At 53.4% G+C, this 27716-nt stretch overlaps 2 protein-coding genes across 10 annotated transcripts; one reads left to right on the plus strand and one right to left on the minus strand.

The window, feature by feature from the left end:
* Positions 1–1834: 1834 nt before the first annotated feature.
* ABCC10 (ATP binding cassette subfamily C member 10) lies at positions 1835–22434 on the plus strand. 7 transcript variants are annotated; one of them, XM_058734043.1, is made up of 22 exons: positions 1835–1947; positions 2311–2482; positions 4845–6063; positions 7394–7621; positions 8244–8400; positions 8684–8793; positions 10422–10501; positions 11153–11324; positions 12705–12803; positions 13199–13388; positions 14166–14243; positions 14403–14597; positions 14999–15152; positions 15338–15527; positions 17758–18101; positions 18390–18559; positions 19049–19209; positions 19540–19793; positions 20954–21099; positions 21195–21292; positions 21531–21643; positions 21947–22434. In XM_058734043.1, the coding sequence occupies exons 2-22, from the start codon at positions 2322–2324 to the stop codon at positions 22098–22100; spliced, it is 4473 nt and encodes a 1490-aa protein (XP_058590026.1). In that variant the 5' UTR covers positions 1835–1947; positions 2311–2321; the 3' UTR covers positions 22101–22434. The 7 variants fall into 7 exon arrangements, 5 of the variants coding, with proteins under 5 accessions (XP_058590026.1, XP_058590024.1, XP_058590029.1 ...); XM_058734041.1 differs by having other exon boundaries at positions 1878–2006; XM_058734042.1 differs by lacking the exon at positions 1835–1947 and adding an exon at positions 1959–2064.
* On the minus strand, positions 22359–27531 carry DLK2 (delta like non-canonical Notch ligand 2). 3 transcript variants are annotated; one of them, XM_058734047.1, is made up of 6 exons: positions 27441–27531; positions 26130–26259; positions 25797–25860; positions 24677–24807; positions 24081–24225; positions 22359–23280 (listed from the first exon to the last, which is right to left on the minus strand). In XM_058734047.1, exons 1-6 carry the CDS (start codon positions 27507–27509, stop codon positions 22545–22547), a joined length of 1275 nt encoding a protein of 424 aa, XP_058590030.1. In that variant the 5' UTR covers positions 27510–27531; the 3' UTR covers positions 22359–22544. The 3 variants fall into 3 exon arrangements, with proteins under 3 accessions (XP_058590030.1, XP_058590032.1, XP_058590031.1); XM_058734049.1 differs by lacking the exon at positions 27441–27531 and adding an exon at positions 27309–27415; XM_058734048.1 differs by lacking the exon at positions 27441–27531 and adding an exon at positions 26758–27016.
* Between the last annotated feature and the right edge of the window lie 185 nt (positions 27532–27716).

Consider the following 27716-nt stretch of genomic DNA (forward strand, 5'->3'; position numbering starts at 1 on the left):
CAGACCGCGAGATCGTGACCTGGCTGAAGTCGGACGCTTAACCGACTGCGCCACCCAGGCGCCCCTCAAAATAAACATTTTTTAAAAATTAAAAAAAAAAAAGAGTCCTCTTGTCCTCTGGCTCTTAGATCCCCACACTTAACTTCACCCCATCCTGCTTTGTACACAGGCAATGAAATACACTTTAGCTCAGGCGTCTGTATAGAATGATGTATTTATTTACAGTGGCTAACATAAACTTGTAAACATCTGCCTACTTGCAGATACCTCTGTTGTACTGCTTAACTGTCTTCTATATTTCCTGCCAGTAGATAATCAGATGTAGTGACTTGATCAGATTCAAGTTAGATTTTTTGACAAGAATATTTTATTTTTCATAAGGAGGCATACAATGTCTGGTTGTCCCTCTTTTTGTGGGTTAGCAGCCATTGGTGATCATTGCCTAAATGATTCATTAATTATTAGTGGTTGTGAAATGCAAATCTACATTTCTTAACTTGCAAAAATAGGAACACTAATTCCCGACATTAGAGATATGAGGCATCTTACTGAGATTAAATGGGGTAATCATAGTTATTTGTTGGGCTATTTTTTAACTTTATTTACTTACTTAAAAGTTTATTAAAAATTTTTTAATGTTTATTTTTGAGAGAGAGAGCACACGTTAGTGGAAGAGGGGAAGAGAAAGAGACAGAGGATCCAAAGTGGGCTCTAAGCCGACAGCAGAGAGCCCAATGTGGGGCTGGAACTCACAAACCACAAGATCATGACCTGAGCTGAAGTTCACTGCCCAACCGACTGAGCCACCCAGGCGCCCCAGAAGCTTATTTATTTAGTTTGAGAGAGAGTGCGAGTGAGCGGGGGAGGTGAAGAAGCAGAGAGAGAGAATCCTAAGCAGACTCAAAGCGGTCGGTGTAGAGCCCTATGTGGGGCTAGATTTCATCAACCATGAGATCACGACCTGAGCCGAAATCAAGAGCTGGACACTTAACTGACTGAGCCACCCAGGTGTCCCTTTTGTAAGGTTCCAGTACCATGCCCAATAAACAGATATAAAACTAAGATGAAGCAATAACTTGTCCAAGGCAGACAGCCTTTCCTTTGCTGTCCTGCTTGCCACTCCCTTGCGGTGTATTCAACAAACTTCTATCTCCCTTAAAAAAAAAAAAAAAAAAGGAAAAGGAAAAAGAAAAAAGAAGTAACTTGCCTGAGATCACACTACTAAATATTGGTGGAGTCAGGATTTAAATCCAGGTCCATCTAACTACAAAGTTCATGTTCTTCCCACTGCTTTTCTAAATTGTATTTATTTATTGTGGGACTACTCTAAGCAAGGCACTTGCCCTAAACACTTTATTCAACTCTCTCAGCAGTACCTTGGCATTGGTATTGTTGCCCACTTTGTACAGGCAAAAATAAATAAAAAACAAAACAAAAAAACCCTTAAGTTCAAAGAGGTCAGTAACTTCCTCAAGGTTATGCAGCCTTGGAGTAAAGAAGTAAATGGCCTAAGAATCCCTAAGTGGCATTATACGTCCGTGTACCTCGCACTTTGTGCTTCTCAGTTCTGTAAGCTTTAAGAATTAGTGCAATGCACGTGCCTGCTAGTAAACAGGAGACAGATGGGAGCTAGTACTCTACCTGAGCGTGAATAAATGACGTCGCAGTAGAGCTGACATCAGTTCCTATGCAAATAAGGTAGCGTAAACCCGCGGCAGGGTGGGACTGCAGCGCGGGCACGCCGGCTCAATGAGACCTTCGGCGGCAGAGAGAAGTGCGCACGCGCGCAAAAGCCTGGCAAATGGGCGGGGCAAAGGGTGCCAGAGAGGTCATCCCGCCTATAGGGGGTGCCAAGCGAGCCAGGCTAGCACCCTAACCCAGCAGCAGACTCTTTTGCATTCACCAGTGCTCGGGATCTTGGAATCCGGTGGCAAGTAGCTTCTCCAGGTCAGAAGTTCCGGATCTCTGGGGGCAGAGACACAAGAGAGGGGGAAAAGCGAGGTCGGGTATGTAACCAGCCCAGAAATCCGCCCGCTCGGGGGAGCCAGACTACTTCCCTTTGAGGTAACGCGAGAATGGGCGGGGTCTAGCCTCCGCGCCAAAGCGAGGGGAGGTCCCGGTTCGGGGGCGGGGTTAGAGGCTGGCAGACCGGCCTGTCAGAGCCCTCTGACACCACTCCGGCTTCTTGGTTAGCGCCCCCACTCCGTCTCCCAGGGTGTAGGCTCCCTGCCTGGACCTCGCCGTTGGGAACACGGATTCCCCTCTGTCTGGGAGGAACCTTTCCTCCCTCCACCTCGGCTTTCTCCACAGGTGAAGCCTCCATGGAGCGGCTCCTGGCCCAGCTGTGCGAGACCAGCGTGTTGCAGCCGCTCCCGGTGTGGGAGGGGGACACCACGGGCCACTGCTTCACCCAGCTGGTGCTCAGCGCCCTGCCCCACGCGCTCCTCGCCGTGCTGAGTGCCTGCCACTGGGGCACCCCGAGGTGGGTAGAAACAGGTGCAAGACATCTGTCCATGTGTGCCTGCAGACCTCACCTGAAACCCGCATATCCGAGGCAGTTTAACCAGAATAGTGAGGTCTCCGGAGTCGGGCAAAAATAGAATAGGATCTGGGCATTAGCACTTTGCAGCAGTGTGGCTCTTTTGGGTCAAGTTACCGGTCTCCTCTGAGCCTTATAGCATTATTGGGAGGTTAAATCAGATAATGCTTTTAAGCATATAGCGCCGTGCCTGGTACATTTTTAAAGGCCAGATGCTTGGTAGAAAGCATCACTTCTGTAGATTTTTAGATGCACAAACCCAACTGCCATGAATTGGAGGCATAATTGAGTGAACAATGTTTTTAGACGGAAAGGATAACTTGTGTTGAAGTTGTAGGATCAGTTTATCACCACCACTTCCATGTATGAAAACTGTGTTCCTTGGGGCTCCTGGGTGGCTCAGTCAGTTAAACCTCCCACTCGATTTCGGCTCGGTTCTCATGGTTATTGAGGTCAAGTCCTACATTGGGCTTTGTGCTGACAGTGCAGAGCCTGCTTGGGATTCTCTCTCTCTCTCTCTCTCTCTCTCTCCCTCCCCCTCTCTCCCTCTCCCCCCACCCCGCTCCTCCCCTGCCCACACTGTCTCTGAAAAATAAATAAGTGAACTTAAAAAAAAATTTTTTTTAATAAAAAAGAAAACTGTGTTTCTAGACTAAGAGAGGCATGTGTAACCAGCTGGAGAGGAAGCAGTTAGTAGAAGAGAAGAGCAAAATCAAAACTTTAGTCTTTCTGGGTTTGGGTCTCTAAGGTGCAAGTGCCAAACCCACTTTGATTTTGTATTTATTTCCTGTATGACTAGATATGTCTAAAGTTACTGTTACTCTGGCTACTGACAAGGCAGGAGAGAAATCTAGTCTCTGCCGTTGAGAGTCCCTAGTCTGATAGATGGAATGTGTCCCTATCCAAGATCAGTCAGGGCTTATGAATCTCTCCCTTCAGGAGGAGAAATTTGGGATCTGCTTGGTCGGGGGGGCGGGGGGGACTCTTGATTTGTATTTTACACAGAATGAGACAGAAGTCTAGAGAGGGTTAGTCAGTTAGCACAGACATCCAAAGCCTGCTCAGAGGTGTATCTATTAAACACAGTTCTTTGGGAACTCACAGTCTAAGGAGCAGGCAAGAACCAGACATTTTGTACATTGCTGAAAAGGTTTAGAGAGATCCAGAATCTCAGACAAGAAAAGACATTAGAGGGCTTTGAGTCCAGACTCCTTACTGCTCACTGTAGAAATGAAGAAAATGAGATGCAGAGAGAGAAGGAGACTTGCCCAAGGTCTTAAGACTGGCTGATGGCCAGCTTGGGACCTCCAAGGGCCCAATGTTCTGTCCCCACATCTTAGAAAATAAAATTCTTAAAGGTTGACTTATATTCCGATATAAAGCACACCACACAGCTGTGGTTAGCTGGACTTTTTAGAGGCAATCCAAAGCATGCTAATCTACAGTTAAACTTTTTCAGTAATCCAGCCTTGCTAACAAAGGGAATAATAGATTTAACCTCACTGTGTGAACCTTCAAGGCATTCTAATATTCACTGCTACAGGTGTGTTATCCTGTACTTGGTTTTCAGTGTAGACAGATCACCCTTTTGTTCGCTAAAACTGTTTTTTGCATGCCAAGAAGATAGAGACAAAACTAAAAAGATGTTTTTCTTCAGCAAATGGAGTCACGGAATACAATCTATACCACCTTCTACAACCACTGGAAAGACAGAGAGTAGAATATTCTGAGGCTTCATAAAATTTAGGCTATAGTATAAGAGTGTAGAAGCCATATATAAGTTCATCTAATAGTGCTTCAGGTGAATTTAAGGGTTATTTTAGGTAGATAATTTTATAAAAATAAATACTCATTCCTTGGTTGTTATCTGTGTGAAAATTTAGCATTTTAAAACCTTTTTATTTTCATTTAAGTAACCTCTGTACCCTACATGGGTCTCAAACTCACAACCCCAAGATCAAGAGTTGCATGCTCTTCTGACTGAGACAGCCAGATGCTCCTGGGATTTTTTTTTCTTTTTTCTAATTAGTCTTCATGTTCCACACAACCTTAACTAAAAATTGTTAGTTTCTGTGGCAAAATAATGGTCAGAAATTATATGGGTAGATTGGAAAATGGATTAGGTTGTGATAGGGAGACTTCCTGGAGGAAAAGCCCTGAATTTCAGAGTAAAATGGGATAGAAATAAGGTGTACAAGGCAGGAAAGGGAACTGACTACCTCTAGGTAAGTGAGTTATTAGATTTAATGTCTGGGTCTCAGTCGGCCATTATGTGCCTCCTTTTCTTTTGCCCCCTTGTCTCTAGGAATCCAGATTACATCCTGCACTGCAGTCCTGGCTGGCGGCTCCGACTTGCAGCTTCCTTCCTGCTCTCCGTCTTTCCACTGCTAGACCTCCTTCCAGTTGCTTTGCCACCAGGGGCAGGCCCAGGGCCAATAGGGCTAGAAGTGCTGGCAGGGGGCGTGGCAGCTGTGGCCTGGACCAGCCACTGCCTGGCCTTGTGGGTGTTGGTTCATTCCCCTCATGGCCACTCCCGGGGACCCTTGGCCTTGGCTCTGGCTGCCTTTCTGCCAGCCCCAGCCCTAGTGCTCACCCTGTTATGGCATTGCCAACGAGGCACACTTCTGCCCCCACTTCTCCCAGGACCCCTATCCCGCCTATGCCTTCTCATCCTGCAGCTGGCTGCACTCTTGGCCTATGGACTGGGCTGGGCAGTCCCCGGGGGGCCACGGGAGCCCTGGGCCCAGGAGCCCCTCCTGTCCCAGGAACAGGAACCTGAGATAGCTGAAGATGGGGAGAGTTGGCTGTCACGCTTTTCCTATGCCTGGCTGACACCCTTGCTGTCCCGAGGGGCCCGTGGAGAGCTACGGCAGCCCCAGGACACTTGCCGCCTTCCACACAGGCTGCACCCCACCTACCTGGCTCGAGTCTTCCAAGCATGCTGGCAGGAAGGGGCCCAGCTGTGGAGGGCCCTGTATGGGGCCTTTGGGCAGCGCTACCTGGCACTTGGACTGCTAAAACTGGTGGGGACCATGCTGGGATTCTCGGGGCCCTTGCTGCTTTCCCTACTGGTGGGCTTCCTAGAGGAGGGGCAGGAGCCACTAAGCAATGGCCTGCTCTATGCCCTGGCACTAGCTGGTGGGGCTGTCCTGGGTGCTGTGCTGCAGAATCAGTATGGGTACGAGATACGGAAGGTGACACTTCAGGCACGGGGGGCTGTGCTGAATATTCTGTACCGAAAGGCTTTACAGCTGGGGCCCAGACGCCCTCCTGCTGGGGAGGCCCTGAACCTGCTAGGTACCGACTCTGAGCGGCTACTCAACTTTGCTGGGAGCTTCCATGAGGCCTGGGGCCTGCCCCTGCAGCTGGCCATCACCCTCTACCTGCTGCACCACCAGGTGGGCGTGGCCTTCGTGGGTGGTCTGATCGTGGCACTGCTACTGGTCCCTGTCAACAAAGTGATTGCCACCCGCATCATGGCCAGCAACCAGGAGATGCTACAGCACAAGGATGCGCGGGTTAAGGTGAGGGGCTACTTGGGGTCCCTCAGCAATCCGGAGACCCCGCCCAGCATCCTGGTCCCCAGGTCCTCCCATGCACAGTGCCTGAGGGCGTTAAGATCTCAGACTGCTAAGAGCTAGAAGTTAAGAGCTCAGACTAGAGAAAGACAGACATGGGTTCAAATCCCAACTCTACCACTTACTAGTTTCATCATACCAGACAAGTCACTTAACCTCCTTGGGCCTCTGTTTCCTCATCTAAGAAATGACCATAATTATATTAGGTAACACTGGGTACAGGGCAAGTCACAAAGTAAGTGAACTAAATGAACAGGGCCCATTAGTAATACTATAGTATTAGCTTATACAGCAATCCTAGGAGGTAGGAAGTGGCCTGTCTGGACCAAATGGGTTTTTAGTATTAGTGCTAGGACCCGAGCCTCCTGCCTCCTCATCTAAGGGCACAGACCATCCGTAGCCATAGTACAGAGGCCTAGGAGAACCCCAGCTACCTCTAAGGGGTGGGTTGTGGGGAAGGGAGTAGGTCAGTCTTCGGTCTAGACCAATGCTAGGTGAGGAGGGTCTGGCTAAGTCAATTCTGGGTTCTGCAGTGACTGAGGGATGGCAGGCCTGGAGCTCCACACAGCATAGTTATCAGCCTCTTCTGGGAGTAGCTCAGAGTGCTAACAGGGAGGAGGACTCTCATAGTTGGTTATGGCCCAGGGCCTCTTCCCCTACCCATGACAGCTACAGACTAGATCTCCAGCACCATCTGGGAAGACTCCCAGTGCCAACCTGGCTTGCAGGCTGGGGATGTGTGAGTGTTGGGATCCAAAGAGTTTATCTGGCCCTTGCCCATCTTGCCTGGGCTCGTTGGCCTGTCTGACCCTGGGTTTTGTTGTGGCCTCTTACACCTGTATACTCTAGCCATGGGCCACACTGGTGACTAGCTCCTGAAACCGTCTTCTTCTGGCTTTGGGAAGTAGTCTTAGTCCCTCATCTCATGGAAGGAGTGCTTTTACCCCAGTGTGGTAACACCCCTGTAGTTTCTATCACTTCATCTCCTAGGAAGGTGGGGGGGATTCCAACTCTGACTTATTCCCTGCTGGAGCACACATGGAGGAGAAGTAAAAGACTGGCAGGGGAAGCAACTCGGGGCTGAAAGGGATTTGAAGGCAGGGTTTCAAGTTAGGGCTGAGGTGGGAAGAAAACCAGGGCTAGGAAGTACAGAGTATCTGGGAGCTTGGAGTACTTGGCCTCCTCTGTTAGGAGCTTGGGGAAGACTGGGTAGAGGAGAATGGACACACATGAGCAGTATTTCCACTTCACACTGCCCTCTGGTCTCTATCCCTAGCTCATGACAGAGCTGCTGAGTGGCATTCGAGTCATCAAGTTCTTCAGGTGGGAGCAGGCCCTAGGGGCCCGAGTAGAGGCCTGTCGAGCTAGAGAACTGGGGCGACTCAGGGTCATCAAATACCTGGATGCAGCCTGTGTGTACCTGTGGGCTGCCCTGCCGGTTGTCATCTCCATCGTCATCTTCATCACCTATGTTCTCATGGGGCACCAGCTCACTGCCACCAAGGTAAGGGCCAGGGAAGGAGGGGATGGCTGTAGCACAGCGTGGAGAGAGGCAGCAGCCAGAGACTGCAATGGAGTTGGGAGTTGGGCTCAGACCCTCGGGACTACTGGGAAGGAGGATCCCTGGCTGCCTTACCCTTTTCTAACCAAGCGGGAATTCTCTGAAGTTTCTGGGGTCTCAGATCTATAACCCTTTCTCCTCTGTAAAGGCATTCCTTTTTTTTCCTCTCTTCCTTCTCTGACTTCAGGCCCAGTCTCCATGTTAGGTCCCCTGATCCCCATTCTGATAGCCTTGGGCACAAAAGGTCCATGATGTCGTGCTGGCTCTGGCCAGGGCCAGATGATGTCTGTCCTTAGAAATTCTGAGAGGGTCTCAGAATGCGCCAGGCCTCTGTGCTTATCGAGGTGCAACCTGGATCCCTGGAGGAACATCTGGGATTTCTAGGATTCTGAAGTGACTACCTTTGCCATCTCTGACCCAAGGATTTTCCAGCCAACCCCTCAGTTCTGCTGCTGCTGCCCTGTTCTTCCGTCCACACACCTGTCCACAAGGCCACCCATAGAGCAGGCCTTCAGATAGCTCCTGGGCTTCAGGTGATGCTTCATCCCCTTTCTATCCTACTTAGGTGTTCACGGCATTGGCACTGGTGCGCATGCTCATTCTTCCCCTCAACAACTTCCCTTGGGTGATTAATGGCCTCCTGGAGGCCAAAGTGTCCTTGGACCGGATTCAGCGTTTCCTTGACCTTCCCAACCAGAACCCCCAAGCCTACTATAGCTCAGGTAATGGGAAGCTGAAGGGAAGAACCTGGCACACGGTGAGGAGGGAACTGTAGCCCCGAGGATGCTGTACATAGGTGCTGGCAAGAAGAGCCAGAGGCAGCAGAACCCAGGCAGAGCAAGTGGCCATTTCCTGGGGGAGAATCCTCAGACCAAGATAGGCTGAATTAGCACTGGGCAGGTAGATACAAGACAAGCAAGCCAATGACACACTCCTGGTTTACCCTCCCCACGTAGGTAGATTGTGCATTAGAATCCCAAGTTGAGTGCCTTTTTCCCTGTTTAGATCCCCCCACAGCGCCATCTACGGTGTTGGAGCTGCATGAAGCCCTGTTCTCCTGGGACCCAGTTGGAACGAGCCAGGAGACCTTCATCAGTCACCTCGAAGTGAAGAAGGTTTGTTGGTTAGACAACCTAGGGGAGTCCCCAGATGAATGAGAGAGATGCGGACTCAGTGACAGATAAGCAAGGATGGTGCCAATCGTAGCTAGGTGGCCTACGTCTCTAATCACTGAGGGAAAGACTGGAGGGGCTGTGGTGAGCAGGTCTACACTTATCTCTGACCACCCTCCCATTAACACAGCTTTCTCAGAGTTGTCCACTCTCTCCCTGGTCTTTAGACAGGTATATCCTCCTAGTGCAGGCCAACAAGTATGTCTGTCTCTCCATTGTCCCTCAGAGGCCAGCAAGTTGAGAACAGACCCCAGAGCTTATTCAGCATCTGCCCCAGGCTGGGACCAGGGGAGAGGCCCAGGAGTCTCTTCTGAGAAGGATTTTGCAAAGAGGGTAGATAATCCTCTATTATCCTGGTGAAAAGGAATCACACCTTGTGACTCACACCATAGCATACACCCTCAGACAAACACTTGAAAGAATATTCCTGGCAGGACAGTGACTTCTGTTTACCCAACTTCTGAGTTTTCACTCTTTTCTGACCCCTATCCAACCCTTTGCCCCACAGCTCAACCCAGCATTCTCTAGTCTCTACCACATTTGGCTCACATTTCTGGCATGGGCTGTATATTTTGTTTTTCTTAGTTCAGGCAAGACAAGGCTGGAATTTTTCAAAGGAATTTTACTAATGTGTTGGTTGGGGCTTTTTGGATATAAGTCATAGAAACAGGAGCTAGCTTAAGCAAACAGGAATTTATAATGAGGATATAAAGATGAATTGCAGAATCCAAGGGCATGTATGCAGCTGGATCTCAGCAGCAACCCAGAACCAGGACTCAACTCCTAGAACTTTCCTTCTGTCTACTTCTCTCATCTGCCTCCTGCTTCTCTCAGTGGACTTGCTCTCCACTGAGCAGAAGATGTGACTGCAGACAGCCCTCCCACTTACAGGCTAAGCCAGAAAGAGGGAGAATTCCCAGGGGAGGGTCTCAGCTTGGTCTGGTGGCCACTCAGAGACGGGTCAATACTGGCTGACAGATTGGGGGCATTATAGAGCTTCTGAGAGCTCCACTTCTTTCTTTAAAAAAGGGATTTTTTTTTTCCCTTTTTGTGCAGGGAGATAGCCCCATGAATATATGTTACCACTAAGAAATGAAGGGAGAACAGAAAATTTGAAACTGTAAATCACAGAAATGGGCATCTGTGCAAAGTACTGCCTTTTACTCTGAGATAGCAGAAGTCTAGCCACAGGTGGACATAGTTAGCCCAGCATCCAGGCCCCAAAGCCTGGAGTCCCTCCCCTCCCCTCCCCTCTCCTTCTGGGCTCCCTACCTTGACCTTTCCTTGGAAATTCTGGGCAGATTTCCTCCCATTCTCTCTAGCACACTCTCTGGCTTCTCTCCAGAGGCCCTTCACACAGACAGTGAAACTGATCGCTCCTCTGAGTGGGGAGTAAAGCACTGTACTTCTCTAGGTGCTGCACAGTGTCTCTGAGGCATAGCTCAGCCTGAGGGCTGGAACATTCTTTCCTTACAGACTAGTGGGGGCCCAGAGAGAACCCTCTGTGGAATGTTTGGCAGCCCAGGGCCTCAGGAGGGAGACCTGATGCTTACTGTCTGGCTTCCTTGCAGGGTGCCTTGGTGGGCATCGTGGGGAAGGTGGGCTGTGGGAAGAGCTCGTTGCTGGCTGCCATTGCTGGGGAGCTCCACAGGTGAGCAACCTCTAGTGCCCCGCTGTCCTCAGCTTTGACCTTCAGCAGACACTTGCCTAGCCCCTGCCATGTGGTGGACACCATTTTAGGGTCCAGAGATGCCAAGAACAAGACATTGTCCCTTTCTTGGGAGAGTTTTCAGTCTGGAAAGGGAAAGGCAGTCAAGAAAGTGAGTTATAATCATCACACCAAAGTGTTGCAAGTGGTATAATAGTGAGTGAAGAAATAAATGGAAACATCCTGCGTCAGCCGCTATTTCAGAAAATGTGGTTATGCAGGGAGGGATCCAGAGAGGAGCAGAAGTATGAAAGAAGGGCTTTTGTCATGAGAATGAGTGAGTGCAGGGTGGTGGCCATGCTCTCCTCTGAGCTTCTGAGCACATCCAGATCTGACAGCTGCTTGGCTATACCCAAAGAGCAATTTCTTCCCTTCCCAGACCAGAATGACCCCCCTCCCCCAGCCTCATTAGGACGCCTCAACCTCAGTGGCTGCCAATTCAGAGACCCATGTGACATGAAGGGGGACCTGATGTAGAAGTCTAGAGACTTCTAGACTGATGGCAGTCTAAAGAAGCTTCTGGGGGGCAGGGGCTGGGTATGGAGGGACCCAGTGGGAGCTGGCTCCCCATGCTGCTGGCCCTGCTCTATGCAGGCTGCATGGACAGGTGGCAGTGTGGGGGCTGTCCAAAGGCTTTGGCCTGGCGACCCAGGAACCGTGGATCCAGTTTGCCACCATCCGGGACAACATTCTCTTTGGGAAGACATTTGATGCCCAGCTGTACCAGAAAGTGCTAGAGGCCTGCGCCCTCAGTGATGACCTCAGTGTGAGTGCCTGGCCCTGAAACCTCCTGGCTGCCTGCTCCCCCATGTCCCTGATACCTCAAGTCAGAGACTTGCTTCTCTGGGAAGGGGTTGCTTTTACTCAAGCACCATTAACCAAAGACTGGCTGTTAGGTTTGGTCCTCCCAGAGTGTCCAGCTGCGTGGTTCCCCCTTCCGTGTAGGACCCAGAGCCGTGGTAGTGATGGGGTGTTCCACACAGCCACTGAGGGAACCCTGAGGCCTCTGAGGCTAGGGGAGGGTTCCCTCTCAGGCTTCACCCTACATAGGTTTGGTTCTGATTCAAGAGGCTCCCCCACCTCCCACTTAGAGAGAGGCTTAAGAGAGTCAAGAGAGTCAAGGTTACTGCAGGCAAGTCCATTAGATCCCCTATATCCTATGTACTAAATTTAGAGGGATGAGATTCCAGATTTCTCCTGTGACTTTCCCACTCAATCCCATGTTCCCTGTAGGACTATTATCACCACTACCCTGTCCAGGTAAATGTGGAACTTCCCTGGAAAAGAAGACCTTTAACATTGACCATGGGGTATCCTATGCCCATGTATCATTTGTTTCTTTTTCCTTTTTTTTTTTTTTTTTAGTTTATTTATTTATTTTGAGGGAGGGGAGGGACAGAGAGAGAGGGTGAGAGAGAATTCCAAGCAGCCTCTGCATTTTCAGCACAGAGCCCGACTCGGGGCTCAATCTCATGAACCATAATATGGTGACCTGAGCTGAGATCAAAAGGCAGATGCTTAACGCACTAAGCCACCCAGGTGCCTCATATCATTTGTTTCTACATCAAGCATTTCTCAGATGTCTGCTGGGTACTGGGAACTGTTCTAGGCACTAAGAAAAAAGATGAATTACAAAGCTGTTCCCTCAGAAGGAAAAGCTGTCTGGTAGACCACAGGTGCTTCCTCTGGTATGGGTATCCCTTAGCTAAGGAGACCACTCCTGAGGCCACAGAAAGACTTGGGGTACATTCCTTCTCATTCCTTCTGGAAAAACCTATGAAAGCTATCACACTGATTTTGCCCATCATCATCCTTGCCTGTTAAAAAGGCAGGGTAGTGAGTGGGACAGGGTGGTTAAAAATCTATATTCATGTCCTACTACTTACGAGCTGTGGAACAACCTTGGGCAAAGTAGTTACTCTGAACTTTGGTCTCATCTGTGAGAGACAAAAAATACCAACTTCATGAGGTCATGGGGATTGGATTATTGGAATTATGGGTTATCCCCTGTGGCTTGCTCACCCCAAATTCAAGTCTCCTCAAGCTCCCTGGCTCTCTTGACCCCCTCTACCTCTTCCCTGCAAAGAGATGGAGTAGAAGGTATTGGGGAGCCCACTGACCAGTGCTGGGGGGCCTTTTCTGTCAGGTCCTGCCTGCTGGGGACCAGACAGAGGTGGGGGAGAAGGGTGTGACCCTCAGCGGGGGACAGCGGGCCCGGATTGCCCTTGCTCGTGCTGTCTACCAGGTAAATTAAAGATAGGGGAGTCTGCAGTCTTGGAGGGAGGCGGGGTGGAGATATTTTCATTAGCATCTGGTTTCTTTCCTCTTTACTTAATGTTCCTGAGGTGTTGGGCCCTTGGCCACCCCATCCCCCTTTTGCAGATTGAAGGCAGAATTAAAGGCCCTTTAAAAAGCATTGTGTAATTTGAATTGCTGGGACCCAGCAAAGGTGAGCACAGGCCTTGCTTGACTGGAGGGAAGTTCACCCTCAGGCCTTACCTCCTTCTCTTATGCTCTAAGGGTAACCCCTAGAGTTCCTCTTAATTGTCTTCTCTACCTCAAGATTGTGTCCTAGGAGAGGTCTGGGTTCTAACCAGAGGACCTGGACTTGGTGCCCATTGTGCCCCTACCTCTCCCTAGGAAAAGGACCTCTATCTCCTCGATGACCCTCTGGCTGCTGTGGATACAGATGTGGCCAACCACCTGCTGCATCGGTGCATCCTGGGAGTGCTGAGCCACACCACGAGGCTGCTCTGCACCCACCGCATAGAGTACCTGGAGAGGGCGGACGTGGTGCTGCTGATGGAGGCCGGGCGCCTCGTACAAGCCGGTAATGTGGGCCACAAGGGTGGGAGCCCACCCAAGGAAGAGAGCCGTCTGCCCAGGTGTAACAGGGGAACAGGGGCAGGTGGTCTGTTACATGTAGACTCTGCTACCTCCTCCGTGTGTGGCCTGGGCCCCTGTCATCCTTCTGTCTCATGAAAGACCCTGTCCTGCCTTCACAGAACTGGTGTGAGGCAAGAGAGGAAGAGAGAAAGGAGCATGCTGGTGCAATGCCAGTGGATTTGGGACTTGGGCTGTGTAACTGGGTGCTTTGGGAACACAGAGGCCCAGGATCTCTGAGAACACTCTTGTCCTTTGAGAAGAGAAAGCGATCAGGTTTAGAATAGTCTTTTTATTAAAAATACACACAAACAAAAATCAACAAAAACCCCACCTCTGATGGATTATTATCCAGCGAGACATGACCGTCTGCAAGTTCACTAGGAGAGAAACAGGAAGAAATGAGGTTCCACCAGAGTTTTAGAAATTTCATGTGGCATGAGGAGAAAGCTCTGTAGTTAGGAGAGGTGACTCTGGAAGAGTGCTCATGGGTGGCTAGGACTGTCCTGGGGGTGAACATTTTCTGTCTGTGCTGCTTGGACTGCAGACACAGAGAGATGGACTTGAGGGTCCTGCTCAGAGTCTGGGGGTCCAGGGCAGGGCCCTGCTAGGGAGGGTCAGGGAAGGGGTCCAAAGAGAACGGGAAGTGAATTGGCAGGTGCATTGAGAAGGGCAGAGTACATACCCAGGACAGCCCCATGCTGATCTCCCTGCTGCCTTCCAGGGCCTCCCTCTGAGATCTTGCCATTGGTGCAGGCTGTCCCCAAAGCCTGGGTTGAGGATGGACAAGAGTCTGACTCAGGTATGGCTCAGGGGTGAGGAAAGAGCTTGCCTGTCACCACCATACTGTAGAGCTACATTTTCCTCAAAGCTCCCCTGCCCGTCTGCAACCCTGAGGTTTAACTGTTGTCCTGCAGACATAACCCCCCATCCCCACCCCCCACCTCTCTGATCCTCACAGCCACAGCACAGTCTGGTCAGAACCTGGAGAAAACAAAGGCGGGGCTGGAAGTGGAGAGGAACACATGTGGCCGCCTGCTGCAGGAAGAAAGCAAGAAGGAGGGTGCTGTGGCCTTCCACGTGTACCAAGCATACTGGAGGGCCGTGGGCCAGGGCCTGGCCCTAGCTATCCTCCTCTCGTTGCTGCTCATGCAAGGTTGGAGTGAACCCCAGAGCCCCTCATCCCAGCACAGCCAAGGTCCCCATCACAGCCATCACTTTGTCCGGATACTTACAAAGCCCTGAGACTCACCAGGCAGGGGCAGCAGCTGAGAGAGTCCCAAGGGCAGGAGGGGTATACTCTGAGGCCATCTTCTGATTTGTACCACACCCCCCCACCCCCCAACTAGCCCCGACTCTGCAAATGCCAGATCATGCACTCCTCAGAGCTAAAGGGTGATAGGCACACTGAGGAGGACATGGGATAGTTGCAAGGTGAGGAGGGCCAGGGGGGTGAAGAAGAGTAGAAACCAGAGTCCAGGGCAGAGGAAGGGGGTGTTTGAAGGGAACAAAAGAATGGGTCTCACTTACAGCTTTTCCCTCCCAATCCTCACCCAGCCACAAGGAATGCTGCTGACTGGTGGCTCTCCCACTGGATCTCTCAGCTGAAGGCAGACAAGAATAGCTCCCAGGAGGCACCAGCCCCCAGCAGCCCGGGATCCACGGGGCTTCTCTCTGCCCAGCTGCTCCTCTTCTCCCCAGGAAGCCTCTAGTGAGTGGCTGGGGCTAGAGCAAGCCTGGCAGTCTCCCTGAGGTGTTGCCAGGCAGGGCTTGAGAGGTAGGGGGCTGGTGTTCCAGGGGTGTGTCTTCTGGTGGGGAGAGCTGGCATGGGGGAGGGGAAGGGACCCCTGGGGGGCCCTACTTTTGGTTACCCACAGCCCCCTCCTCACCACCCAGCACCTCAGTGTCCCCACTGCCGAAAGCTGCCCCCAATGGCTCTTCAGACATCCGTTTCTACCTCACCGTATATGCAACCATTGCCGGTGTCAACTCCCTCTGCACCCTTCTCCGGGCAGTGCTCTTTGCAGCGGGCACCATCCGAGCGGCCACCACCCTGCATCACCGCCTGCTGCGTCGAGTCCTTATGGTGAGGGGATGGGAGGGTGGGGGTGGCATGAGGGAGCCCTCTCAGTATCTAGGCTCCATTGGGGCCCCATCCTACTTCCTAGTCCTCAGAAAAAGATAGCCCTCACAGGAGGGTGCAGCACTTGACTCAGAAGGCCTGGAGAGCCTTCTACACCTGGAGAGCATCTAACTAGGTTCAGACCCAGTTACTTAAGCCTATAGCTTTCTCATCGGTAAAATGGGGAGAAGAGAATCTTTCTCAGAGTCACTTCTGTTCTGGACTTCAAGTGCAGAGGCCTGAGTTATTCATGGAACATAGGACACCCCTTAGATCATGAAAGATCCTTTTTAAATTTTTTTTATCTGCTCCCTTTTATCTGCATACCCTATTTCCATTTCTGTCCTTTCCTTGATAAGCAACCATTCTAAGTGTGGTTAGCTAGTATGTGTCTTTGTGGGATTTGAAAAAATTTTTTTAAATGTTTATTTGTTTTGAGAGAGAGAGAGAGCGAGAGAGAGAGAGCATGTGCATGGGGGAGGGATAGAGACAGCAGGAGAGAATCCCAAGCAGGCTCCAAGCTGTCAGCACAGAGCCCAATGTGGGGCTGGATCTCACAAACCGGGAGATAATGACCTGAGCTGCTATCAAGTGTCGAGAATCGGATGCTTAACCGACTAAGCCACCCAGGTGCCCCAGTATATATCTTTGTGTTTGTCTTTTTGCAAATGCGTATATTTTGTGTGCCAGCATTTTTATAAATGACGATCCATTTCTTACAGTTTTTATTTAGGACTGTTTCTAAGATTGATCCTTGTTGCTATGTGTATATCTAGTCTGTTGCTGACCCTGTAGACTTATGAGGATTAAATTAGTGCATGGAAAGTGCTTAGAATAGTGCCTGACACATACTACTCAATTAGTAATTATTGTGAATGATGTTGTTCTTGTTATAAAGCCCTTTCATGTCTGTTACCTGGGTCTCATAATAACCCTGTGAAGTAGGTACTGTTATCCCCATTTTGCAGGTGAGGAAACTGAGGTTCTGAGAGTGAAGTTACCTGGGCAAACCTAGTTCTGTGAAGAGCCAGGCCGTGAACCGGGTACTACATAGGTCTTCCTGTTGCCTGTCAGGGAGTAGCTGCCCACTGTTCTGCCTCTCCTCCAGGAGCAGGGCATCATCAGGCTGTGATAGAATTCCTTTCTTATAAACTGGCTTTAGGAGGTGCTTCTGAAAGTCCTTTGCCCTAGTCCCCTGCCCTAAGAGGATTGTTCCCCAAGTAAAGGCAGAGAGTTGGGGGGATGGAGAAGGTGAGGAAAGGGACCGGCTGTCTTTGAGACAGTCCCTCACAGTAGCCATCTAAACAGCTGGTGGTTGGGGCGCCTGGGTGGCGCAGTCGGTTAAGCGTCCGACTTCAGCCAGGTCACGATCTCGCGGTCTGTGAGTTCGAGCCCCGCGTCAGGCTCTGGGTTGATGGCTCGGAGCCTGGAGCCTGTTTCCGATTCTGTGTCTCCCTCTCTCTGCCCCTCCCCCGTTCATGCTCTGTCTCTCTCTGTCCCAAAAATAAATAAAAAACGTTGAAAAAAAAAAAATTAAAAAAAATAAATAAATAAACAGCTGGTGGTTGCTGAGCACTTACTCTAGGCCAGGCAGGCTGTGCTAAGCACCTGACTGCTGTATGTGGCTTTCAATCCTACAGCAGCTTTGGGAGCTACCATTCTGTTATTATCCCTGTTTCTGAGATGAGAAACAGGGGCCTTTAAGAGATTAAGCTCCTTGCCTGGAGTCTCCCAGTTACATCTAGTAACTGGAAGGGCTGGAATCCGAATGCTTAGCCATGAGATAATACTGACTTTGACTGCTGTCCTTACCACTCTGTCCACCCACGGGTAATCAGGATGTTCCTCCTGACATCTAACAATCTCACTCACTGGCCTGAAGTCCCCGTCTTCTAGCGAAAGACTGGCTCCCTGCCCTTGAAAGGGGAGTAGGTATGTCTTGCATGGAGGTAGAGGAATGGCCAGCATAGCCTGTTAGGGTCACCACTGGCCAGAGGGATGGGATAGTATCTTTCCCACCCTGGGGTAGTCTCCCTCCAAGCTCCACATGCCCCTCCTCTCTGCCCCCAAACTCTGGGAACATTTTCCTATTCTGTACTCTGGGCCTTTGTCCCCACCCCACCATCCCCCAGTGCTGTTCCCAACCCCTCTTCTGCCAGGCCCTGCCTTTGTGCAACCACACCCTCTCTCCCAGGCGCCAGTGACTTTCTTCGAGTCCACACCCACGGGCCGGGTCCTAAATCGCTTCTCCTCCGACGTGGCCTGTGCAGATGACAGCCTTCCCTTCATGCTCAACATCCTGCTGGCCAACGCAGTAGGCCTGCTGGGCCTCCTGGCTGTGCTGGGCTCCGGCCTGCCCTGGCTGCTACTGCTGCTGCCACCTTTGAGCATCCTCTACTACCGCGTGCAGCGCCACTACAGGGCCTCGTCCCGGGAGCTGCGGCGCCTGAGCAGCCTCACGCTGTCTCCCCTCTACACCCACCTGGCCGACACCTTGGCTGGCCTCGCAGTGCTCCGGGCCACCGGGGCCAGTCACAGGTGTATGAAGTCTGCCTCTCCCAGCCACGGGAAGTGGGGGAGGGATGAGGTGCCGAAGGAGAGGAGAAGGACCCCTGAGAAGAAGGGCACGTGGGTGTGGTGCCCTAGGGGAAAGAGGAAGGAAACAGAATAAAGGGATAGTGAGGCCAAACACTGGCCCCCCTATACCCCTGAGGAGAGGCCTTTGGGTGTGTAGATCAGCTCCAAGAAAGACGTGTTTCGGGGAAGAAGTCTGGATGGGTCAGTGCAACAATGGAGTGGCCTTGCTTCCCTCCTGGCCTTCACCAGGTTTGAAGAGGAGAACCAGAGACTCCTGGAGCTAAACCAGAGGTGCCAGTTTGCTGCCAGTGCCGCAATGCAGTGGCTGGACATTCGGCTGCAGCTCATGGGGGCCACAGTGGTCAGTGCCATCGCGGGCATCGCCCTGGTGCAGCACCAGCAGGGCCTCGCCAACCCAGGTGCCACCTCTCCCCTCAGAAGCTTCACTCTCACCTCAGAAGCATGTTGTCCCCTCACTCCAGACCTCTCCCCACCAACATTTCACCTCCCACCCAGGGGTCCTGGGAGGAGTGTTGTGATTCTCATTGCCTGCATCGTAGAGTTGAGGAAACTAAGTCCTAGGGAGAAACTCGCCCAGGTGGTGGTGGGTCTGGGACTAGAACGGAGTCTTCTGATCTTCACCCCTTTCCTGCTCTTCCCCATCCCCAGCACTCTGTCAGGCCCATCTTCCATGGTCTTCCCTTGCAGCCTCTCCAGGCCCATTGTGCTCCCTTGTGGCCAGCCTCCTGTGGTTCCTATCTAGGTCTTGGTGTCTTTCTGCTTCTCTGCTGGCTTCCTTTACATGCCCACAGTCCATGGTTTGAAATTCTCCCGTTCTGCCCCACCCCTGCTCCACATGCACCCCTGTGTGCAGGCATCCCTTAGTGGCTTGTGCTCCTCTCCCCTAGGACTGGTGGGCCTGTCACTATCTTACGCACTTTCCCTGACGGGCCTGCTCTCGGGCCTGGTGAGCAGCTTCACGCAGACAGAAACCATGTTGGTGAGCGTCGAGCGACTGGAGGAGTACTCCTGTGACCTACCCCAAGAGCCCCAGGGCCAGCTGCCACGGGTAGGCCTGCACCCCCACCCCAGGCCTGGGCACTGGAACCCTGGAGGACCCTCCTACCCTCCTGACATGCCCCATCTCTCCCCCACTTCCTTTCCTTTCGCTCCTCACTATCTTTCTCAGCTCCTCTCGCGTCCCCATGTGATCCCCCATTCTTCACGGCTTCCCTCATCTTTGTGCCCATCGAGAGGGCCCCGTCTCTGTGGCATGCGCCCTTTCCTCTTGCACCAACCCTTTCTCTTTATTCTTCTCTCCACTCTCCATTGCCCCTCCTCCTCCTGATTTCTTCCACCTCACCTGTCTCCCTCTCTCTCCCACCCACGGACCCACCAGCTGGGCATCGGCTGGCTGACCCAGGGGAGCGTGGAGTTCCAGGATGTGGTGTTGGTGTACCGGCCAGGGCTGCCGAATGCCTTGGATGGGGTGACCTTCCGCGTGCAGCCTGGAGAGAAGTTGGGCATCGTGGGCCGCACGGGCTCTGGCAAGTCTTCCCTGTTGTTGGTGCTCTTCCGGCTGCTGGAACCTAGTTCGGGGCGAGTGCTGCTGGACGGTGTGGATACCAGCCAGCTGGAGCTGGCCGAGCTCAGGTCTGGGGGAGAGAGAAGAAGGGAACCAGACTACTGGCACTTGGAGGAAGGTCCAGCTAGGAAGGCTATATATCAATTCGGGGTGGCCAGGGCCAATCAGGGGCGGGATGGAGCATAGGGCAAGATGGCGAGCTCCCGGTGATCAGGTCCAGACTCATAGCTGTGGTCTCAAGGTCTGCAGTCTGACCCAGGCCCACCTTTCCAGCTTCACCTTCTATTTCCCAGCACATAGCCTCTGGTTGAGACCCACCAGTCTGTGCCTCCTGAACCCGAGCCTACCAAGGGCAGTGCCCCATACTGATGCCCTCAGCTCTGATGCTCAGCAGGCGGTGCTTGGGACAGCTCAAGACCTGGGCCAGTTGCCCCTAGCCACAAGTGGCCTCTTCTGGGGCTAATCATCTCCTTACCCCCAACCTCCAGGTTTACCTAGTATCATTTTTGCTGGGTTTCATGGTATGCATGAGGTAGGGCAGCTCTGTCTTCTAAAGTCCAATACTGATCCCAAGGCCTGGCTATGCTCTTCCTGTCTTCTTTTTTATTTTTTTTAAATTTTTAAAAAATGTTTATTATTTCTGAGAGAGGGAGACACAGAACCCAAAGCAGGCTCTAGGCTCTGAGCTGTCAGCACAGAGCCCAACATGGGGCTTGAACCCACGAACCGCAAGATCATGACCTGAGCTGAAGTCAGACACTTAACCGACTGAGCCACCCAGGCACCCCTCTTCCTGTCTTCTCTTACCTGTGGTGGCCTTATCTTATAGCTCCACCATATAGCTCCTCAGGACCCAATTCCAGGCCCACCTCCAACCTTGAAGTGTCCCCTACCCATTCACACTCTAGTCATTCCTTGCCACTGCTGCCCCAGTGGCTGCTGGAGTCAGGCCCACACAGTTTATCTCACTCCTGCTCTCAGTGTCTTGTACCTCAGTAAGATGTAAGTTCCTTAAGGATAGAGTCAAGGCCTTGGATGTCTTTGATATTCCTCATAGCACTGGCACAGATCTAAGTATGTGGCTGGTCAACTCGGGACCAGAGTGGGAGTTATGTTCGGGTCTTGCCCCAAACTTTCCCAGAAGGGCTAGCTAAAATCCTGTGCTAGGAACAGAAGTGGCCACATCTCTAGTCAGGACTCCATGTCCTGTCCCCACCTTATCCCCCAGATCCCAGCTGGCTGTCATCCCCCAGGAACCTTTTTTGTTCAGTGGGACTGTTCGGGAAAACCTGGACCCCCAGGGCCTGCATGAGGATAGGGCCCTGTGGCAGGCCCTGGAGCAGTGCCACCTGAGTGAGGTGATCATGTCCATGGGTGAGTACTAGGTCCTACCCTGTGGTGGCAGGAGGGAGCAAGGAGGGAGCAGGATGAGGCCCGGGACCTGGGAGTGAGGATGCTGTGCCTTGCAGGTGGTTTGGATGGTGAGCTGGGTGAGGGAGGCCGGAGCTTATCCCTGGGGCAGAGGCAGCTGCTGTGTCTGGCCAGGGCTCTCCTCACGGATGCCAAGGTAAGGCAATAGGAGGAGATAATTAAGAGGGCCCAGAAAAAGGGAGGGGACAGTCAGGGTGAGGAAGTGAGCTGGGGAGAGGTTTTGAGAGACTAAGACAGCTTTCCTTTTAGAGCTCGAGGTGGGGGATCTGTAGGCTGGGCTGGGCTGGGCCTGGCCAGGAGGGATGGTGCTTAGGTCGGAGCCAAGGCTAAGCCTCTTCCTCCCTTTCCTCCCCAACCCTCTCCACATGTTCCAGATCCTGTGTATTGATGAGGCCACGGCAAGTGTGGACCAGAAGACAGACCAACTGCTCCAGCAGACCATCTGCAAACGCTTTGCCAACAAGACAGTGCTGACCATTGCCCACAGGTGTGCCCGCATCCAGAGTGAGAATCTAATCAGGGACTATGGTGACATGAACCCAGAGCCTCCCTTCCTTTCAGGGACCCCAGGGCTCAGGGCTCTGGAGATTCCAATCCCCTGTGAATCTCAGCTCCTCGTTCTCCAGGCCCTTTATATAGTAACACATTGTCCAAGGGTATCTCCAGCCAGGAGCTAATGCCTGTGGGGCAGACCTGTGCTGTCTAGGGGACGACAGGAGGGATAAGCAGCTCAGCTTTCTTCTTTAGGGCCTTGTGCTCCACTCCCCACTGACCACCTTCTCCCGTACAGGCTCAACACGATCCTGAACTCTGACCGGGTGCTGGTGCTACAAGCGGGGAGGGTTGCGGAGCTGGACTCCCCTGCCGCCCTGCGCAGCCAGCCCCACTCACTGTTCCAGCAGCTGCTACAGAGCAGCCACCAGGGATCCCGCTCCTCTCCCTGAGGGCCCTGAGCCTGACCCCCGTCCCACAGTCTTATCCTGAGCAGGTACAGAGGTGCTGGCTTGCACCTTGCTTACATTGTCCTTTGTGGCTCTACCTCTCCCTCATTTCCCAGAGGGGAAAAGGGGACCCTGGGTTCTCCTTTGGAAACTGTGCTTTCTTGGGGAACATAGTCCTGAGGCTTCCCCAGAGCCAGGCCTCTGCTCTGGCCATCTTGCAGCTGGGACTCCAGGCAGGTTTTTCTGGCAAAGGAGCCCACGTGCACTTTCAGAGTTTTATTTGATAAAATTTCCATCTTACAGTCTGTGTATTAAAAAAATAATATTTCTGGTGTGAGGCTGAGGTCCCTCAGTGTGTGTACCCCAGGAGAGGGGTGGCGAGAAAGGGCTACTCCAGTCTGAGAAGCCGAGGAGGTGAAGGTGGGGGCCGGAAAGCCCCCACCTCCATCACAGTGCTGTGGTCTTTCCAGGCTCAGGGGGCAAGTCAGGAGACAGGGAGAGCCCTGCTGGCAGCATGCTAACCTGACACTCTTGATCCTGGCGTGCTGGAGCATAGTGTGGGGCAGGGAAGCAGCAGGGTCCAGGGGGGCAGACACCCCGGCGCCAGGCCCTCAGGGTCAGCAACATTGTGGACAGGACCAGGGCAGCAGTGAGGGCCCCAAATACCACCACGGCCACCAGGCTAGCTGCACCTAGCCCAGCCTCTTGCCTCCGCACCACCTCCTTCACTGAGATGCGCAGCAGACCTGCCCCCACACTGTAGGGGACAGGCCCCGTGGCAGGTACCGCCACAGCTGAGGTGGGCCCCAGGGGTATGTCCACTGTGGTGGCAGGATCTGGGACTGGTAAGATGAGCTCACAAGTCTTGCCGCCATAGCCACTGGGGCAGAGACAGTCAAAGTCATGGACACGGTCCCGACAGCGGGCCCCTCTCTGGCATGGGTGGCTGGCACAGTCATCCAGGTTGATGGTGCAGAAACGTCCAGCAAAACCCTCAGGGCAGAGGCAGGAGAAGCGGTTTATGCCGTCCAGGCAGGTGGCGCCATTGGCACAAGGCCGCATCAGACAGTCGTCTACATTGACCTCACAGCGGGCACCCACGAAGCCGGCCAAACAGCGGCAGGTGAAGTTGAGGGCAAAGCCCTGGTCGTCCTGGCACTGCCCACCGTTCCGGCATGGAGAGCTGCAGTGGGGGTGAAAGATGCCACTGATGCCAACTTGGCACCTGCAGGGTAGCCCAGGTCAGCATCCTGACCACCACCACCCTTCTACCCCCTTTCTAGCTATGTCTCCTTAAGCCACTGTCTCTGAGCCTTGAATGCCTCATTCTAAAAATGAGAATAAGGGGGCTTCTGGCTGGCTCAGGTGGTAGAACATGCAGCTCTTGATCTTGGGGTTGTGAGTTCAAGTGCCACATTGGGCGTAGAGATTACTTAAAATCTTTTTTAGAAAATGAGAATAGTACCCAGCTTCCCAAACTGTGAGAGTTAAATGAGATAATCCAATGTCAAACAAAGGCCAGGCTCAAGGCAAGTGTGCTATTATTATCCTCATAAGCTCTCAGGCCTGAGGCAGAAATGAGGACAAGTCCAGCCCTGCAGCCCCATTTCTTCATTCACAGTGAGGCACAAGGCTGCTGTGTGCAACATCTTTAGGGGCTGTGTGCCAGCTTTCCCGAGGTAAAGTCCTAGGTCCTCAACCTCCCCACACCCACTTCCCCACCAGAGCAGTCACACATTGATGAATTACACCTCCAGCTCCTACAGGTTTTTGTTGTTGGGGAAATGGTTCCGATGGTACCCGAAAAGTTGAGAAACTCTGAACTGGGGACACTTTGGCAGGCTGGGGTTTTATCCTCAGGTGCCCCCATGTGGGACTTCTCCTCAGCCCTAATACTTCACCACCACTCTCTCTACAGTCCTGCTTCTTCTCTGTCACCAGACTGTCCCTTAACCTCCCACTCACCCCCAGGCCAGCACTCACCCTGCCTGTTCACAGGGTCCAGCCTTGCGCTCACAGTCATGCCCATGGAAGCCTGGTGGGCACACACAGTGGTACTCGCCGCCCCCATCATAGACACACTGGCCTCCGTTCCGGCAGGGGGTCTGCGTGGTACAGATGTGCTCGTCTGGAGAGAGACCGGGAAGGCTCTGGGATAGCCCCTCATCTGGCACCCAGACCTGCCCAGGCCCCACCCAAAACTCTGTGGGCGTGACTTGCACTACAAACCCACCCAGAGCTTGTATGGTGCCGTGTGGGGAAACAACACTGAATCGGACTCTGGAGGCTCCTAGCCCTAGCACTGTCAACCTGTCTCAAAGTGATGGGGCAAGTTGTATCTCATCCATGGGTCTCAGTTTCCTCATTTGTAAAATGTGAGTATATTTTCAGCAGCTGCCTGGCTCACCTCACAGGATTATGTTGAGGCCCAATTTAGGCAACAGGTATAAAGTCTAAAATGATAAAATACCATGTATTTGAGGGTTTGAGCCAGACACAATAGGTACTAAATCTGGATGGATTTTTTCCTAAGACACACAGGGTCCCCAGCCCAACAACTAACCTCTCTACTCCCCTACCTTTGTCACAGAATTTGCCCGCCCAGCCACTGTGACAGATGCACTGCCAGGGCTGGTGGCAGGTACCGTGCTGGCAGCCAGGCATCCTCACACAGCGCTCACAGTGCAGCCCCTCCCAGCCTGGGTCACACCTGATGGGGAGAAGCACAGGAGCAGGGCTCTGGGTAGGGGAATCTGAGGAAATGGATGAGGGAAGACCAGATCTTCTAGAAAACAGGACCTATGAGAGCCCCTAAAGGGAAAGCTGGCCTATCCCAGGTAGGTATAGGGTTCTACAGGGTCAGAGGACATACATATGGAATCAGACCATCAGACGCCAGCATGCAAGTCCTCGTTCTGCACTTTGTCTAACCTTTTTGGGCCTCAGTGTTCTCATCTGTAAACTGGAGATATGCTTGGCAGGGATGGGTTGAGGAAGAAATTAAGACATTTGTAAATAACCCCAGTGCTATTCCTAGCATGTCTGAGGTGCTCAGAAATGGTTTAAAAAGAGTGACCTTGAAAGGTCATCAGGACTATCCTCCCATCCTAATTTCAGGACAAAGGTCTGAACGATTTCAGAGTGTCCCAAACACTGCCAGCCCCTCCGGCCCCTTGCTCTGTCAGCTCATTTCCTTATGTGCACTTTTCTCCTTGTACAGACTTTGCCCATCCCCCACTCCAGTGAGTCAATTACTCAAATGCATCAAGAAAGATCCTCTTTCCTGAGTGCTTCTCCACAGCAACCCTTCCGCAGCTTTTCTCAGACTAAACCCATTCTCTTTATATCATTATCTCCCCCCTTTCCTCATGGGCCCCAATCTCCAAACTCTCTCAAGCTTCAGGTCTTCCTCCTGGTATCTTGAGGAGGAACATTTCAGAATGCTTGGATCAGCCTTGGGAGGGTAAAAAAGTGGGGAGGCATAAGCGAGAAGCAGCATTAAGAGAGGCAAAGCAGAGGAGAACTGGGGGTAAAGGAGAGGCTGACTAGTCTGTCCTGTGGCCATGAGGGAATAGGGAGTGAACAGCAGGATTCTAAGCCCCTAGACATTCTGCCATGGGGCTTGACCTGGTTGTGGGTGTGGACCTGCTGGGAAACGGGGAACAAGGGGGTTTGGGAGCACGTGTTCGAGAGAGCTACCTGCAGGAGCCGTCAGGCGCGCAGCAGCCGTGGGCCAAGTCACAGTGGGAGCTGCAGTCATCGGCTGCAAGAGATTGACGTAGGACGGGTGAGACCGGGTTAGGGTTCGTCTCCCTGAGATGCGGGGCTTGGAGGACGAGGGGTCTCAGTAATTGGGGAGCTCCCCTTTGGGCTCAGGCAGAACAGAGACTCCTCGAATTGCAACGGGACTACCTGGGTCTCGCCAACCCCGCGGGTCGAGCGGCTGCAGTGCCGTCTCTGGCCGGCAGAGGTCAACGCGCAAGCGAGGGATGGCCGGGCAGGGCCGCGACCTGAGTCCGGGGGCGCGCTCACCTCGGGCAGGCTGAACGGGTGCCCCCAGGATGCACAACAGGCACACGAGATGTAGGCAGCGGCAGCCGCTGGGCATGGTCAGCGCCGGCCCCAGGAGGACAGACGGATGGACGGCCGGACTTGCGGACACCTGTGGGACGGCACAGGCTGGGAGGCGGCCGGACCTGGATTCCGGTTCTGAGTGATAGGAGCCGAGGGGGAAGAGGGGCGTCCGGACAGAAGGAGGTGGGGGCAGCAGGAGGGCGGAGGCGGGGAAGACTGAGCAGGCGAGGAGACTGGAGACAGGAGCCCGGGAGTGGGCTCTGTGGGAAGGAAGCGAAGGATGGGCAGCGCCGAGCGAGGTCAGGCGCTGGAGGGGCCCGGGCAGGGAACGCAGTCCGCAAGGAGGACTCCGTGGGGATGGGCACAGCGTCGAGAGATGGCCTCGGGCACTAAGGGGACGCGGGGGCCGGTTCCGGGCAGCGAGCAGTCTCCGCCCCCCACCTCAACCCCCCTCCCCCCCGCCCGCCCCGGGACTTGCTCCCACGTTCCATTCCTATCTCCGCCGCACTCGGTTCGGCCGCGGCGCGGGGCCTGGACTCCCCAGAGCGCCCCTAGCCCTGCGCGCCCCTGCGCTCGCAGTGCTCACCTCGGGCTGGGAGGCAGCGCGCCCCGGGACGCAGAGCGGGGCCGGATCCGACGGGCTCCGCCGAGGGCCGGGGCGCTGGGCCGCCCCTAGCGGGCCTCGGGGACGGGCGCCGAGGCGGCTGCCATGCGAGCGGAGCGCTCAGGAATCTGGGGCTCAAGGCGGCCCCGAGCGGCAGCGGCTGCGGCCGCTCCTCGCGCGCGATCAGGCCGCCTGCCAGGGGCGGCGTGTGCCGGCGGAGCCCGCCTCCCCCTCCCGGAGCTGCCGCCGGCCCGCCCCCCACCCGCCCGCGTCGGGCGCCCACCCCCGGCGACGCAAGGCGCACACCTCGCCCCTGCGCTCGCCGGTTCCCTGGCGCCCCCCGCGCCCCCCCGGGGCCTCCACCCTCCGCTGCCACCTAACCTCTCCGAACCTCGCTTTCTTCAAAGAAAGGAGGAAATGAGAGGGATCTAGATGGAAGCAGACTGCCAAGTGCCGGCCAAATGTGCACAGCCGTTATTCTCCCATCTTGCATCCCCGCTATCCTGACCCGCGCCCCTCACCCAGTGCCCCACCTCTGCTCTCGCCAGTCAGCTTCCCATCACGCTTCTCTTTTATATCCCTTGTACGCTTAGGGCACCCTTGCGCCTCCAGGCCCTCCTCCTGTCACCAGCCCACGCCTCCTCCGTTTGTAAATCCTACATCACCTGCTTCGTCGGTCTGCTCTTCTCCTCCTCCACGCCCTCCGCTTCTTTCTTCATTGCCATCCGCGGCATTCCAGGATTGACCCTTGCCAATCTAAGGATCAGCCTCATCCCTCCCTCCGTCAGATCTGTCTTTTCCACCCCATCCCTTTCTGCGACCACTACTGGGAAGACTTTCTGGACGGGAACGCCCCTGACTTCTGTAGATGTGCCCCCCGCAAGTTCCCACCTCTGTACTCGAGTCATATCCATTCTTGAACTCAGGCTAATTGTCAACTG

The sequence above is a fragment of the Neofelis nebulosa genome, chromosome 6 (genome assembly GCF_028018385.1).
Source record: "Neofelis nebulosa isolate mNeoNeb1 chromosome 6, mNeoNeb1.pri, whole genome shotgun sequence".
NCBI classification, from domain to species: domain Eukaryota; kingdom Metazoa; phylum Chordata; class Mammalia; order Carnivora; family Felidae; genus Neofelis; species Neofelis nebulosa.

Bases quoted from the DNA above. Each gene is read 5' to 3' on its own strand.
- ABCC10 (XM_058734043.1), top strand. From the start codon at position 2,322: ATGGAGCGGCTCCTGGCCCAGCTGTGCGAGACCAGCGTGTTGCAGCCG. The intron at 8,401-8,683 runs GTAATGGGAAGC...TTCCCTGTTTAG, and splicing joins CCAAGCCTACTATAGCTCAG to ATCCCCCCACAGCGCCATCT. The intron at 13,389-14,165 runs GTAATGTGGGCC...GCTGCCTTCCAG, and splicing joins CGGGCGCCTCGTACAAGCCG to GGCCTCCCTCTGAGATCTTG.
- DLK2 (XM_058734047.1), bottom strand. From the start codon at position 27,509: ATGCCGCGGATGGCAATGAAGAAAGAAGCGGAGGGCGTGGAGGAGGAG. The intron at 26,260-27,440 runs GTGATGTAGGAT...GCCGTCCCACAG, and splicing joins AGAGCAGACCGACGAAGCAG to GTGTCCGCAAGTCCGGCCGT. The intron at 24,808-25,796 runs GTAGCTCTCTCG...TCTCCCCATCAG, and splicing joins GCGCCTGACGGCTCCTGCAG to GTGTGACCCAGGCTGGGAGG.